The 15,782-nt window shown below is 46.3% G+C and overlaps 4 protein-coding genes across 4 annotated transcripts; 2 read left to right on the forward strand and 2 right to left on the reverse strand.

Moving 5' to 3' along the window:
• Positions 1 to 1,253: 1,253 nt before the first annotated feature.
• Positions 1,254 to 1,487, forward strand: DFJ58DRAFT_661056 (uncharacterized protein; the record flags this gene model as incomplete). The annotated part of the gene is made up of 1 exon (XM_041382189.1): positions 1,254 to 1,487. A coding segment is annotated over one exon (234 nt), but the record flags the coding sequence as incomplete, so codon positions are not given.
• Positions 1,488 to 9,915: 8,428 nt separating this feature from the next.
• DFJ58DRAFT_398910 (uncharacterized protein) lies at positions 9,916 to 10,504 on the forward strand. Its single transcript, XM_041380201.1, has 3 exons — positions 9,916 to 10,162; positions 10,213 to 10,282; positions 10,330 to 10,504. The coding sequence occupies exons 1-3, from the start codon at positions 10,046 to 10,048 to the stop codon at positions 10,410 to 10,412; spliced, it is 270 nt and encodes an 89-aa protein (XP_041243501.1). The 5' UTR covers positions 9,916 to 10,045; the 3' UTR covers positions 10,413 to 10,504.
• A 1,067-nt stretch (positions 10,505 to 11,571) lies between these two features.
• On the reverse strand, positions 11,572 to 12,245 carry DFJ58DRAFT_914277 (uncharacterized protein; the record flags this gene model as incomplete). The annotated part of the gene is made up of 2 exons (XM_041395376.1): positions 11,572 to 12,092; positions 12,149 to 12,245. 2 exons carry the CDS (start codon positions 12,243 to 12,245, stop codon positions 11,728 to 11,730), a joined length of 462 nt encoding a protein of 153 aa, XP_041243502.1. The 3' UTR covers positions 11,572 to 11,727.
• A 2,059-nt stretch (positions 12,246 to 14,304) lies between these two features.
• On the reverse strand, positions 14,305 to 15,061 carry DFJ58DRAFT_661065 (uncharacterized protein; the record flags this gene model as incomplete). Its single annotated transcript, XM_041382191.1, has 4 exons — positions 14,305 to 14,555; positions 14,609 to 14,699; positions 14,751 to 14,887; positions 14,950 to 15,061. Coding segments are annotated over 4 exons (591 nt in total), but the record flags the coding sequence as incomplete, so codon positions are not given.
• Positions 15,062 to 15,782: the final 721 nt, after the last annotated feature.

Consider the following 15,782-nt stretch of genomic DNA (forward strand, 5'->3'; position numbering starts at 1 on the left):
TTGTAAGCCTACAATTGCCATTGCGAGACTTGTCACTACATTCCAATGACTTTGCAATAAATGTTGTGACAATGATTTCAACCACTATTGCCACGTGATGTGATGCCGTGGTCGTGATTGGCATGAGTCATCATCATTGCAACTGTGCTTGAAATTGATATTTAAATGAGTATGACAATTACAACTCTATTATGGCAACCTATTTAAGATTCGTTCTGCATTTGGCATTGAAATGCGTTGCAAGCTGTTGAAATCTAAATTAAGAATTTCCAACAATTAGGCCTTGTGAGATCCAGACTGCTACCGGTAGTCTTGCCTCAGCAACCCATAGCTAGTCATACCTCGTCATACCTAGTTATACCTAGACTCTCCTTACCTCGGCCTAGACTTACCTGCCGCTCATTGGCATCGGACTCCTCATCTTGCATCAGTATCTTGCATTGGTGTCCTTCATCGGTCTCTCGCATCAGTGTCCTTCATTGGTCTCTCACATCGGTGTCCCTTATCGGTATCTCGCATCAGGTGTACCGTCGGTATCCCATATCGTGTCAGACATTCTCGGACTCGGACCTTCGGTCAGTTGGAACATCTCAGGTCTTAGATCTTAGCTTCTTCCTTTCTCTTCCCTCGCACTATTAGAAGGAAGTGCTTCAATAGCAGTCCCCTTGGGTCGACGTACTGCACTCGCACCCATTAGGATTTAGTAAGTTAGTTGGTTTATCTAGCTGACTACTATTTCTTTCACCACACCGTGAACCTCATTCCAGTTCAGTCCATCCAAAATGGGGAACCATGGACCGAACCATGGACGAACCTGACCATTGGTTAGGTTCAAACCATGGTTCTGGACCGGACCACGGCAGCACTATGCAGAACAAGTCTTTGGATATAAACCATGCCTTTGGCAAGTGAAATATGCTCTCAGTCAGCTAGAGCAACAAGGTGCGATCATGATCTCTGCAACTAGTTCTGGGAAAACACTCAACTTCTGGCTGCCATTGCTCTTCAATGGCAATGGAATTATGGTCCTCATCACACCACTTAACATCCTAGGAGATAAGAACTACGATGAGTTGAAAGAAATGCCATTAACTTGACAATGTCCACCGCAACAGAGGATGCTTACCAGGTGAGTGAGCTTCAACTTGGAGAACTGGATCATATTCTGATGAATGTAGGAAATCAAGTCCCTTAAATATCGAGTCATCATAACCAGTCCAGAACATGTTCAAAATGATGCCTGATTCAAGAGACTCTGGGAAAACAAAAAGTTCATTGAGAAACTGTTTGCAATTACATTGGATGAGCCCCACCGCATCAGTGAGTGGGGGGACTCATTCTGTCCTGAGTATGGAGACATAGGGAATCTCAGGTGGATACTTCCAGCACACATACCGGCTACAATGCCTCCTCACATCCTCCAGGATGTGAAGAGGAAGCTCCAAATCCAAAGTGATGCTGTCAAAATCATCCGTTCAAATGACTGACCAAATATCTACCTACATGTTGAGGAGATGAAGTATCCTGTCAATACGAAATGGGACTTACTTCGCGTCCTTCGACTGGATCCTAATGCTGGACAGGATTCGTTTATGGTCTTTGCAAACTCAAGAAAGGAGACTGAGTCAGTGGCTCAATTTCTGTGCTCCTATCACAAAGAGGTATCATGATAGAATAGTCTGGTTTCATTCTGGAATGAGTGCAAAATTTAGATGAGAGGCAATTGTAAATTTACGGACTGGGAAAATATGGGGGATCTGTTGTACTGATGCAGCAGGAATGGTGTGTGATTGATGAACTAGTAAGAATACTCAGATTTGACGACTTTATGCAGGGTCTTGACTTACGTGGAATTAAGCTGGTCATTCAGTGGCGACATACAAAGTCCCTCTGCTCCCTTGTGCAGTGTATTGGGCGTGGTGTCCATGATCCTACCTTGGATGGTGTTAGAATTTATTTTGTAGAGCCCAAGTATCTGGATCACAAGAAAATGAAAAAAGGAAAAGAGGCGAGATGGATGATGCAGGTGATACCGCAATACTAAATGACATCAGTGATGATCATGATCAAGACACATCTCTTTAAAATGAATCCCAAAATGACTCACCATGTCCAATACAAACTGCTCCTGGTTGGCACACCCCCTGTGGTTTAACACAGAATGACTACTTAGAAAATGCAATGGACATGTACATCAACACAAACACTTGTGGGATCTGTTGACGAATAGTCATTGATGAGTATTTTGGTAACCCGAGACGTGAGTTCATGGTAGCATATGTGTAACAGATTGGAGCTTACATAGCAATTTCAGAAGATTTTGGCTTAATTAATTGTTGTCAATACTGTGCACCAGGCAATGAACCCTCCCCCTTCTGCAGCAGCATAACATAACACCATCAGCAAGCCTGTCATCAATGCAATATTTTGTGGTCCATCCCACAGTGAACCGATGCAGAGATGATGTGACCATCTGATGGATGAATTTTTGGATGGTCTTGTTCATGTTGGGTGGGGCATGTCATATAGTGTGCTGTGAAAGATGGAATGCATTTTTGATTGTAACATGGCAGTTCCGGTAGACCTCAATCAGAGGCAACTCGTTAATGATGTGATCAATGGTACAGTTTGGACCTGTTCCAGAATAAATAACTATGGTGTACAGGTTGTTTTGTTCAACTAGCCAATCAACAGCACGAAAAGCATGCACCCTGCCTGTTGGATTGTACAGCATGTTTAGGCAAATGATTTTTCTAACCAAACTTCTGTTTAGCAGCCAGCTGGACAGGGATGCAAGTGAACTACACACTGCAAACCCTCTGGATGACCATATTGCAGGTGAGAACAGAAGTGGCTCATTTGTACCGCATGTTTATGCTTGCCAACAGCTTTGAATATATACTGTACTAACAATCATCATAGATATCTCAACAATATCATCCAATTTCGGATCTGACTCTGCAAACTTATCCAGCAACGTCCACTGAGAGTTATGGGTCGATACTTCCATGCACCAGCAGTCCAACATCGCTGCCCATAGATCATAGTGGATGACATCATGCATCCATCGAAACCTGGCTTGCTTCCAATGGCGTTCAATTCACTTGGCTGCAAGATGCAGATATGCTGGAACATACCATCTTCATTATCCCTCTCATTTTTTGGCTGAATATGAATTCTCCACAGTGTGTCTGCACAGGCCATTTTGTAGTGGAACAGCCTGGGCAGGAATGTAATGAACTGTAAGCAATTTTTTGGTGTATCTTCAATGCAGCATGATTCACATGCAATATTGAGTCGCTCTTTGGTCAAGAGATCACCATGGACCACTATCACATGCTTAGACATGTCCACATCACGCTCCAAGTCAAATTCTTCATCTGCTGTTGGATCTCCAATGCCGCCTTGCTTCAGTAAGTTCTCCACCACCTCCACATTCCCATCTGTTGTTGACTGTTTGATTTTCATGGAATGGCATGGGATTTGATGTGTCTTGTGTGCAGGGATCTGAAAGATGGTGTCAGGTCGCCCAAGCTCATGAGCAAATTTTACAAAGTGCTTGGGGCCATGGTTTATGAGGATGTCACAGACATGCCATGCCCATGCATACATGCAAGGGCTCGGTGTGTTACTAGCACCATTCTTGCTGTATGTATCATCCATGTGCAATTGAAAGAGGTCGATGTGGTGTTCAAACTTTCTGTAACCTTGCAGAGGCACTTTTCACTATGCATCTCTTATTGACACTTTCCTTAAATTAGGTTCGCACTTTTGCTGCTTACATAATCATCTTCCCTTTACCTAGGACTCTACAGTCATTACCTAGTTTCCCTTGTTTCCAGTTCTTTGGTTGCTCTCCATTCACTTGGGTTATTTAGTAGCATCCCCTAGTTGTAGCTTTCCTAGTTGTAGCTTCTCAGCTCACCAGATAGCTCCTGGAACATAGTTTTCTTACCTTGACTTGGAGTACCTTCTCCACTCTCTTTCTTTGAGCCTGAGCCTAGTCAGAGATCCTTTAGGGTCGAACGTTCTTGCTAGCAAGAGTAGCAGCTAGGAGAGCAGGAGACTCATATACTTTGGTTTGGTGCTTTTACCTACAGCCCAGCCATATCTTGTCACCACAACGGGTCGCTGTAACGGACCAAAACAAGATCTCCCAATGGCGTGTCTTGACTGCGAGCTGTTAAGACCGTACTCAAGTAGTATCGGATCCGAAGGGCTTCGGCCTCAGCTCGTGCGCTGTGCCCCTTTCCCGAGTCTTGCCCCTTATTTCAGAGAGCTAAAGTATCGCATGTATAGAGTAACGGCCAATCCGGATCGGATCCGGACTAGAAACTAACGGGTGAGGACTGTCCGAAGACAGAGGCGGATATGTAGACTATAGGAATCTATCCTAAGTCTCGGAGTTGACAAGAGTAGCGTACTCAAGTCCGGATGGATAACGGAGGGACTCAGAGTCCAGACGGAATGAGTGCAATCTAAGATGATATTCGAACTGATCTACTACAGCGCATATACAAAGGTTTATATACTACGGATAGCTAACGGAATGATCAATAAGCAAAGGTGCGAGGCTATGTATGAAAGTATAAGCAAAGTAAGTAAAAGCGGATTCGTAAGTGTAGCGGATCAGTAAGCATAGCGGATCAGTAAGCATAGCGGATCAGTAAGCAAAGCGGAAGTAAAGGATAACCGGTATACCGGTGTACAGGAATACCGAAAGGAGATGAACGATAGTTAGAGTTATATGAACAGGAAATGAAATAAGAATCAAAGCGGATCTGTGGACCGGACGACGGATATGTTCATCGGATCTGGATCGGATCTGAGATCCAGATCATCGGATCTGTAACCGGATATATGGTATATGACACGAGCGCACACTTGCTATTAGGGATGTGCACGGGTAAACCCTGGGGTATCGTAGGCACCACCCGTACCCTTACCCCGAGATGTACCCATACCCGCGCTGAGGGTATGGGTGTAGCGATGGGTAGGAGGGTATAACACCCCAGGGTAACACCCATGGTGGGTATACCCTGCGGGCATAGTATACTATAATAAAACACTACAAAAAATGTACTACCTAGCTACTCAATGCAGTCCCAACCATCCTTGAGCTCTTGCTCATCAGTACCTTCAACATCAGGCAGGGAACTAATCTTGACAATGTCTTCCGTCTTGACGAGGTTGAGGCGGTGTGACAATCATACCAGCACTAGGCACGTATGAGTGTCATAGGCATATTTTGACTTGCCTAGAGGAAAAGAGTAAGGCGCTAGTCACCAGCGCTATTCAGCTCCCAAGCTATCCGCTTTGGAACCACTTTTCTCCCATAGCGCGCTACCCCGGTCCGACGTATAGGTATTCCGCCCTCCCATGTCCTGCCTATGTCCACCTACCTCCGCTGGTGCGTTATATTTCCTTAAATGTCGCTACTCATCTGTCGCAGGTCTTATTACATGTGTCCTCATGTTCCGCAGCGCTGCATGTTCTATTACCTGTCACTACATCGTGCCCTCGCCAGTGTCGCTACTATACTCGCCTACACATCCCGAACCCCTATGCAGTATAATAAAATGACCCATCCTACATACAGTACAGTACTTCCCTTCCCTGGACCTTTGCTGGTGTTGGAGTCACTTTAGTCGCTATATCCTAGTTTTGGTGCAATTGATTCCACTCTTGCCAATCTCTCTGATCGTGTGTCGCTTGACTTGCTTTGAGTGTGCGTTGCTAAAGTTCCCTCATAAGTTTGATTTTCGCAATGTCAGGATCGCTATCGGTAGTCGAGCTATAATCTAGTCGCTATCGGGCATTCCACTTGCACTATCTTACCTTATTCCTCACTTTCCCTTCTTTTGATTTCTTCTCGCTGTCACTAGTCGGATGTCGCATAAGTGCTATCACATAGGACAACTTGCATAGCGCTTCTCACTTATATGCACGTTTCTCTGTCGGAACTCACTTGTCGCTAGTCGCTGATCGCTACAGCGCTACTCATTGGTTTTTTTTGGTCTTAGGTCGCTATAGGTTGTTAGTCCTTCGTGCTATCGCTACCCTTGCATATTTGAAGGGAGTTGCTTCAATAGCAGTCCTCTTGGGTCGAATACTACACTCGTGCCTATTTGGATAAGTAGCGCTAGTTTCTAACCAGCCTAGTCGCTATTACTCTTTCACAGCGGCTCCAATAACCGAGACATAGGAGTGTTCAAGTAGACTGAGCGGTCAGACATGAGTGCACGTGAGACAGAAGGAGGCGTCCCCGGCTGAACAGACGTTTGACGTCAACTGATGTAGCTATGAACATGTCAGAATGAACCCATAAAGGAGGGTGGGCATGGACTCACCAGGTATTGTTAAGTAGTCTAAGGCCATACAAGAAAGGTGGGGATATACTGCATGGCACTCATGCCACCAGGCAATAGGATCAGGGACATCCTCAATATCAGCGTTGAGGTAGCGCTCCAGTTCATCCCCCAGGTCAGTTGACTTGGGTGGCGCCAGTGCTGGCATATTGTCAAATAAATTCTAAAAGTTGAGTTGCAGTTAATGATATTGAGCCATGAATAAAAAACACATACCTCATGAGCCGTAGTATCCAACATCTCGATATCATCTCTGTTCTCTTGAATCCCCACCTCGAGGTATGACCATTCAAACTCGTCGCGGACAAGTGTGGTTGTAGTCTCAATCCAGGCATCCTCCCACCGTGCGTTCTTGAAATAGGCCAATTTATGGCGTGGATGCAGTACTGTAGTAAATGGTCAGTATCATATTATTATTTAAATCAAAAGACTCACCCATAGCAATCCAGTATACCTCAGACTTGTCCGTCAACTGGTAGTACTGGTTGAGCGTTCATTTGGCAAGGCGAACAGCTGCACAGATAGAATCGGAATATTTCTTGTTGTGTGAGTAGGTGGTGAGTTGTTCATCAATCAAATCCATCGCGGGAATAACCTTTGCAAGGTTAGGCGTCCCCCTGCGAGAAAAACAATGTGGTGTCCTTGAGAATCTTGAAAGACATGTTTAGTAAGCAATTTCCAGTAAGGGACCCACGCCTACCTTCAATACATCCCGCAACTGGCTGGCTATCTCCCAATCACTGTCGACAAGCTCAAACTTGCGCAATCCTAGGTCACGCCACTGAGTGACTGTGTCAATCGCTTCCCGATGGACGACAGCATAGTCCAGCATATCGAAGGTCGAGTTCCAGCGGGTGCAAACGTCTCGCAGCATATTCGTTGGAGTCATTTGCAGGTTGAGGAGGATTTTGTGCCAAGCAGGAAGCAAGATAGTTGTGGAATTGATCAGTTTGTAAGAAAGCTTGCACAGCTAGAGGGAGCTGTCAATATTGAGGTGCGCTTGAATTTTTTTTGTCTTACCTTCAAAAGCACTAACTTTACCGGTCGGATATTTTTTTGCAGCTCAATTTGTTCATCCTGGTCCAACAGCGCTGCCTCATCCACCCAACCATCCTCATTATCTGGCAACTCCTCATCTCCAACATCGGCACTGGCATTAGCATTGGCTCTGGTGTCTTCACTCTCAACTTCATTGCTCAGATCGGCAAGCTCCATATCACTCGCAACATCATCATGGTCTGTTTCTCTTGCGGCCTTCGAATTCTTTCGTTACGTCGAACTCACGAAGCAGGGACTTGGCAATCAGATTCACGGTGTGCAAGAAGCACCATGTGTGACTTGCTGCCCCCCCAAAGTCAGGAAGCAAGTTCTGGAGCTCCATCAACCATGACGTTGTTGTTCGAGGCGTTATCGCATGTTACACTCAGTATCTGTGGGACAAGTTAGCAAGTAAGTTTTTTCTCCTTTTCCTAAACTGCCTTGTACCTTGTCTGATATTCCAAATTCTTCTAAGCATTTTTGCAAATACTGCCGCAAGTTCCGCACCAGTATGGGACTGGTCAAGTTGTCATGTCATTGTGTGTGGGCACCTCATAAGTCTTTCACATACCTTCGCCACCTCAACAATGTCTAACAGCAGACTCAGTGGGATTCCGTTGTGCTCAAGATGGACCAATACCGCCACAAAGGCTCTATGGTTGGTGGATGTCCATGCTGTGGTAAAATTCATCTTGCTGTCATATTCCTGGTAAGTCAAGTCAGTTTCATTCATATTGAGCATGAAGTCACTAACTCTCAACATTTTAGCAATATGTTGTCAAGTGCGCACGAAAACAAGCCATACATCACGCAAGATAGTGGTTGGGGAAGGTAAGTAGTATTCCGGCCAGCCCGTTTTCATTAATGATTGAAATCCTCGGTCTTTGACTATCTCGAACGGTTGCAGGCTTTCGGAGACTCAATGCACAAGCTCAGCTCTGTGTCATGTTAAATTTGTCTGGCTGCATAGTGACAAAGACTTACTTGGTCTCAGCGCAGGTGTGTTGACAGTAGGAGTATGTCACCTTCCCCTTCCCCTTGCATTCAAAGGATGCCAGTTATTGATCCATCTCGCAGGATTCCCGGAACGATTTTGGTGCGGACCTCGCTTGCATCCTTTGTGTCATCAGCAGCTTGCAGGACTGCATCACCCCAACACAACTTGACTGTGCTTCTGCATATTTCCAGTGGACCTGGGCATCTTTTTTATCCAGATACTGTCAGGATGGTGGTCTTGCATCCTCGTGCACTACACTTGAACTCATGTGCCCGCCTGACCATCATTCTCAATGATGTGTGGTGTTGGATCAAAGAACGCATATACTGGTGAGGTTCCATTCTTTCATTAACCTGTTCTATATTTTTATTAACGTGAATGTTTGCTTGAACAAGGGTGCTCATACTTAGCTCGTCAGCAGCACTCTCGACACTCTCGACATCTGGGCTGGATAATTGGCACTCAGTGTCGTCATCATCAGCGTCGATGTCAATCACATCGTTATATAAAGCAGCCTCTTCTTCCTCAGTCCGAACAATGGCCCTGCGTGCTACCGGCTCTGGTGGTACTGGTGCTAGCTGCGGCGGAGGCATTATTTCTTCCGAGGACGGTCCGTTGCCAGAACCATCTGGCGGGGTAGCTTTAGCCTTTTTGGATTTGATGGCCACCATACTTTCGCCGCTTGTGTGGTTCTTCCTTTTCTTGGTCGAGGCACCATCAAGCTTCTCCTCGATAGCAGCTTTAGCCTTGTTGGTCAATTTGGTGACTCGTTTAGCAGTTTTCGAAAGCAAGTTGAGCTGCATGGTGTGTAGGCTGTAGGGAGCGCTAACTATGATCTATCATTCCTAAATCTACGTAGTGAGTATCATTAAGGTTTGACAACTGTACAGTAGCAGAGTTTTGGTATCTACAATTTGTTTTCGTCCGTCAACCTGAGCCAAGGGTGCGGGTAAGGGTACGGGTGCACTGGGACCAGACCCCCACCCATACCCAGCGTGTACCCACACCCATGACTCACGCGGGTTTCCAAAACCTGTGCATATCCCTACTTGCTATTCCAACATCAGTGTGTCTATGAATATGTTTTCTCACAGGGACCAAGAGAGACCCATTGACCCCCTGTGACCACATTGTCACCCACAATGACAAGCAGTGGTTTAGGATCAATTTCCTCCAGCAGCCGTAGTCGAGATTCATTCCCTCCCCCCATCTCTCTCATTTTTACAGAATATTTACACTAGTAGTTTACTTTACCCATGTTCATCACATGGTCTTCATGCAACTCACCAATTCACACTTTGCTCTTTGCTCGCTCACACAGAAAGAAAGGGAAGAGGCAGGCTTGAAATAAAAGGGTAGGTAAGGGTCCCGTTTATTGCTCGTCCGCTCCGTCATCCTTGGTTGAATGCCTTCCTTGGGGCAAAATCAAAAGTGTCACGTGACGTTTAAAACTCACGTGCTTTCAAACGGTCCAAACGGTCTGGTCGGTCTTTGAAAAAAACGGTTGACCGTTTGTAAACCTCCCCTTCCCCATGGCGCAGCTGCCGTGAATCCGCTCAACATCCAAGTTCAAACCCAGTTTTACCAGTCCGGCTTGCCTTATAGATCTGGGGCTGGTCAGTCTAGGGTGCCCTATGTCAAGATGCTCCGAGTATGGACAACTACCGGTCGTCTCGAAGACCCATACGAGGAGTCGTGTGTCAAGGAGAGCAAGTTCGTCAGTAAGGACATTTTGGAAGTGGATTCACATGGATATACGGTGAGCTTTATCTGAGAGAATGGGGTGAATGTGTACTGATGTCTGGGTAGCTTCGTGATGGCTCGACCCTTTCTTCGAAGCGCCACCACACAGATGTTCCTCCGCCACGTACTGCTGTAGGTTGGTTACTCGGTGGTGCCTATGAAATACAAGATTTTATTCTGCAGGGAAGTATCTTAACGTGATGCGCGAATATGGGATCGAGGTGCAACCCGATCAGAAGATAAAATTCGCTGTCCATGGAAGATGAAAAGTGTGTTTCGTCGTTGGGTTTAGTTCTCTTACGTCTCCTGCTGCAAGATCAATAGCTCGTACCTCGGCTCTGCTCTCTCAAGCATCATTTCTTCCTGGCCTCCTCATCCTTCCTCACCCACCTCTGAGACCTCGCCCACACAGAGCTGAAGAACCACGCGAAAGGTGTTAGTATCGTGAAGCTACAGATTCTGCTCGACCTTGCACTTACAGGGGAAGATGCCGTGTTCCGCGAAGATGTGCGAGTTAGAATCGCGAGCAGCGGATTGTATGAATGGTTGCTCAAAGACATGTCTACGTTCGCACTGTACACCTCCTTCACCAAGTCCGCCAATTGAGCGCTCGCAGCGGCAGCAAGCGGCAACGGCGACCAGGTGATGAACGAACGCTGGGAATTCCTGAAGAAGTTTGAGTCTAACTTTAACCACTGGTGAGCGCCCCGTTGTCTGCATGTAGTATTTGAGATTCTGCCGCTGCTTCTCTCTAGGTTTAAGGTGATGTTGTTTCATTCACGCGGTTACCGTTGATAATATTTTTACAAGTTTCATCTGGACTGCGTGCAGTACTATGCGTCGAGTGAGAACGTATCGCTGCTTCCTCTTGTGGTGCGGTTGAGTAGCATCTGTAAGCACACTGGCTTACTAGAGTTCCCATAATCTACATAAATACTGTCCGCGATACTGAAACATAAGCTTTCAGTATCACTGCCTTTTGGCGTAACAGTTAAGGGACGACAGTCTTAGCTAAGTTGCAGCATTAAGGCGATGTCATAGCATCAGCTGCATCGATGAGAAGTCAGGGTCCTGGTGAATGTCAGAGGACGACGCCTAAAAATTATGTTGCGTCTATTACTTTTCCAGTTCTATCGTCGTTGCATTATTTTTCTAGCCATGCGCGATACATATCTTCCTACAGGCTATCACTTAGGACGTGACGAACACGTAATCTCATGTAGTAAGACCATTCAAGAGAGGATAGTGTTCTTTGATATGACTCGGACGAGAGCCAGCTACAATTGATATACCGTCTGTCTCATTCTAAACAGGAACTAAGAGCACTTGAGGTGACAACACGCGAGACTCGTTGGAAAATGTAGGACGCGACGTCACAAAACGATAGCTTGGTAACAAGAACGAGGCTAGGTCTATAGTTAAGACAAAAAGAGCGAGACAAACAGGATTGTATTACATAGATACGCAACATGTCAGAAACCAAGCCAGATAAACGAGTCGGCATATGCAAATATACAGGGGGTAACTTGTTGGTGAGGCTGCGACGACGATGGATGACTCAACCTAGCGTCACGGTCAGGTTCAGTAGTCTATAAAGGTATAGGCTTCGTCATCGAGGCCAAGTTCCTCCGAGTCGCGCTTCCCCTCATCTCTCCTCCTGTATTCCACGAAGGTATAGACTTTGTCATCGACGCCAAGTTCCTCCGAGTCGCGCTTCCCTTCATCCCTCTTCCTGTAGTCTAGGAAGGTATAGATTTTGTCATCGACGCCAAGTTCTTCCGAGTCGCGTTTCTCCTGCCTCTTCCTGTAGTCCAGGAAGGTATAGATTTTGTCATCGACGCCAAGTTCCTCCGAGTCGCGCTTCCCCTCATCTCTCTTCCTGTATTCTATGAAGGTATAGATTATGTCATCGACGCCAAGTTCCTCCGAGTCGCGCTTCGCGACATCTAGCAGGAAGTTACGTTTGTCAACCTCCCCATGGTAATGAGTTATGAATTCTCACTGGAACGTTTTGCGATGCCAGTGGCTCCTTGCGTGGGGTACGCTGTAACAAGAACCGCGATGGATGCGAGCACGCTGAAGACAAGAGAGAGCTTCATGTTTGAATTAAGAGGTGCGACTGGTACTTTGTCGATGTATTACATTGGAATCCTCAAGAGGACTTTATACCTTTTCATTACGAGGTCCGCTCATGACTCTGACAGGTCATTAGGATTGGCTGAAGCCTTATCCACCAAGAACGTTTGCAAAGGATGGTTCTTAGGGGACGGTCACAGTAAGATTCAGTTGTCAGTCTCATTGAAAAGCCACTTACTAGTAGCGCCCACATTAGATTATCTTAAAGAGGCAAGACTACCAAGCCCAAACTTCCATATCCGGTTGCGTTCAGTGCGCAATGGGCATGGGCAGGTCCTGTCATCCGAGAAAGCGAAATGTAAGAAGGACAATACTCATCCATCAGGGGCCAGGCGCAGATATCAGTACCATATATAATTATAAATGGAACAGAATTTCGTTATATTGGAATATAAGTTACATAAAGGTCATGTATACTACCCCAATCAAAGTAGTAAAGCACCGATGCCCGAGGTTGTATTTCGCATTTGCAAAGTTCGAAGATCAGACGCGTACGGGAATAGCGCGACACCATTGGCGGCCGATGATCAGAGTCAAATGAACACTTCTATTAACATTTCAGTTTCCAATACTAGTTCTTGATGCTGATCCTGCCAAATGATTGGGAGGAGTAGATACTAAACACGAAAAAGTCTGCTACCCGACTTTTGACTGTACGGTACCCACTATGGGGTAGTGATCGGTATCCGTACCATCCAATGCACTAGTATCAAGCACGTACGAGTTCTTTGGAGTCCTTTCCACGCATCAGCACGCGTTTCAGGGCTGAACAGAAGTCAACGTCAACTAACGTCAGACGGCGGCCCTGTCAGCATGCACCTCACTGTTCCCGGTCGTTATCAGCGCCATCGATGGTTGATATTTCACTCTTTCTGTAGCATATCACATCATGGTCGTAAACTCCAGGATCCAGTTTCTGATTGCAGGGGTAAATTCTCTGTAAATGCGGAGAAGTGTACCTTTAATCACCGCTCTTACTGGAATGAGGGTCTCGACACGAAGCATGTGGAGGAGGAGAAATCTGTCTAGGTCAGCTCTATGATTGATGATGACTCGAAACTACTACCGGTGTCCTATGGAAGTGAATTATAGTCGTGTCAATATTTCCGGATACCAATTAAAAATTCCGTCCTTGTGTGGCTTAGCTATCAGACATCTGAGAATCGAGGCGCGACTTGAAGAGTCGAACAGCAACACCTAGGACCTAGACTCTGACGTTGAAAGAAGTGCTGATGCACAACGGGCACTGAATAATTGATCAGTACGTCATCAGAGAACAAGGAGATGTATGACTCGCAAGCAAGCCAGAACAAACATCATATTCCGTGATAATACTGTACGTAGTGTCCACCATAGGGCTCCGCCCCAAAGGACAATAAACAAGGATTAAAAAAAAAAAAAAATTCCGTGATCAAAACGGTGGTTCCTATGATATTCATATTCCTACTACTTAGTTTTAGATTCGTGCTTGAAGCTTTCGGAACCATCGAGACACTGGAATGGGCAAGGACTGCAAGGGAAACCCAGGCCAAACCTCTATAGCGGGAGGCTGCGGCTCTATCTATGGAGGACCGACTACGACAAGCCGCACTGCCGCAGGACTACCGACTACGAGCCAGGACTCCTGCTACTGCGCCAGAACCCCTGGCACTCCCTATGACCTGCGCCAGACTATCCTGCCAGATCTCCCCACTACAACACTTAGGAACCTGAGTTTACATGAACATATATAGATGACCGTCATTCATTCATTCCCATGTTATTGATGTACTAACAATACATCAATTCGGCTGAGCTCTTAACACATCGGAGGTTTGGACATTTTACCTCTTGCAAAATTTCAATCAAAAGTAGATCTAGACCTAGCCTGGAACACTCTGGAGCGCTCTAGATTGCATTTCGAATGTGATTTCACTAGTGCCAAAATGTGGTAAAATGTCGAAACCCTCGCTGTGTAATCATTGCCGTTCTTGCAAGATACTCGTGAATGTATGTAATAGCGAATAAGCAGCACGATATTCCTTACACATTATGGCTCATCGGATAGAAGGGTAAGGGAAGCTCAATCGTATCGTCGAGGCGAGTAACCTCGGATGCATTGATATGAACAGCGTGCTTGTCAGCCCAATCCAATATTTTCTCGTAGTCCCTGCATTGGTGGCGAGTGTTGAAGTTAGGGTATGGGATATCGTGTCCTTGAACCCAGTCCCATGTTATCATCGTGACGTCGGCATTGCACATGATATTCTGTCTGATCATTTCAATGCAATGATCTGTAATGTAGACGATAAGTATGAGGTGAATCAATGGAAAAAAGCATATGCACCAAGATGCATGCGGACTACGTAGGGCTCGTCCTGGAACGAAATATCTGTGGGTCTGTAATACTCGGGCCACGAGGCTTTGCGAAGTAAATTCTACAAAACGTGAGGCAAGAACGACTAAACTTTCGGTGTAGTATAGCTTACCAGACAATGGAGTTGGTGAGGGGCTTCCATGGATACCATGAAATCCCCATCAAGTTTAGCTGGATACTTGACCTTGGAAGGTGAATCTACGTCGCCGGCTTTGAGAATTTCCTCAAGCGACATTCGAGTCGGTAGCACTGAGGTTTCAGGGGTATGAACAATTACTAATTAGGATGACGGAAAACATTGGACGACGCACCATCGCCAGCTATCCTGGACCAAGCGGCATCAAGCTCGGGGGAAGGAAGGCCACGATAGATAGAAGGAAAGTCGAGGGTTCCGTTAAACCTTAGAATCACGGGCTCGACAGCAACAATTGCTGGAGCTGTGATGGATTAATAGCGGTGGCGTTCACTGTGGTCTGTCCACTCACAGTATACAGGAATGTCGTCGCGCAGGTGAGGCGAAGGCGTGCCCATCCATAGCGCGAAAAAGAGCAGCGATGTGCATATCAACACGCCATGGCTCAACATAGCCCGCACTCGAAGGATATGCGACTTGGGACGAGGTTCTGCATCATCAAATAATTTCTCCTCATTATCGTTGTCAAAAGTGTCGACACGAAGGTACTGTGAAGAATCCTTATTCATGACTCTGGGGGAACTCTGTTCGGATAGTTGTGAACACGCGAGGGTAGATGCGATACACACCCCGAGAAATATTTAGGAATGTATTAATTTCGGATATGCCCCCCAGTCGGCTGTGTCTCAGGTGTACAGCAGCTTCGTGAGTCACATGCCGCAGCGGAGCGCTGGAAGGAGGTAGTATTCAATGGGGAAATGCAGGTCCGGGTGATCGGAGAAGTGCGAGGAACTCGGATAAGCCTGAGATGGGTTTGATTCAGGAGCCCAGCCGCCCCAGCGTATGTGGACGCTCGTGGACATATGCGGATGAATCACGCCAGGTGAGGCCAGGGTGGCGCCACGACGGTAGAGTGTATACCTGTGTTTACTTGACGTTAACTGTCGGAGATCTCAGATGCAATCCAAATTGGACAGCGTTACTGAATTTGATTTACGTCAACTTGAAAGG

Source organism: Suillus subalutaceus (genome assembly GCF_016647625.1).
Source record: "Suillus subalutaceus strain FC151 chromosome Unknown DFJ58scaffold_58, whole genome shotgun sequence".
Classification (NCBI taxonomy): Eukaryota; Fungi; Basidiomycota; class Agaricomycetes; order Boletales; family Suillaceae; genus Suillus; species Suillus subalutaceus.

Coding starts and splice junctions, on each gene's coding strand:
- DFJ58DRAFT_398910 (XM_041380201.1), top strand. CDS start 10,046: ATGCTCCGAGTATGGACAACTACCGGTCGTCTCGAAGACCCATACGAG. Junction 10,163..10,212: donor TGGATTCACATGGATATACG/GTGAGCTTTATC, acceptor ATGTCTGGGTAG/CTTCGTGATGGCTCGACCCT. Junction 10,283..10,329: donor TCCGCCACGTACTGCTGTAG/GTTGGTTACTCG, acceptor TTTATTCTGCAG/GGAAGTATCTTAACGTGATG.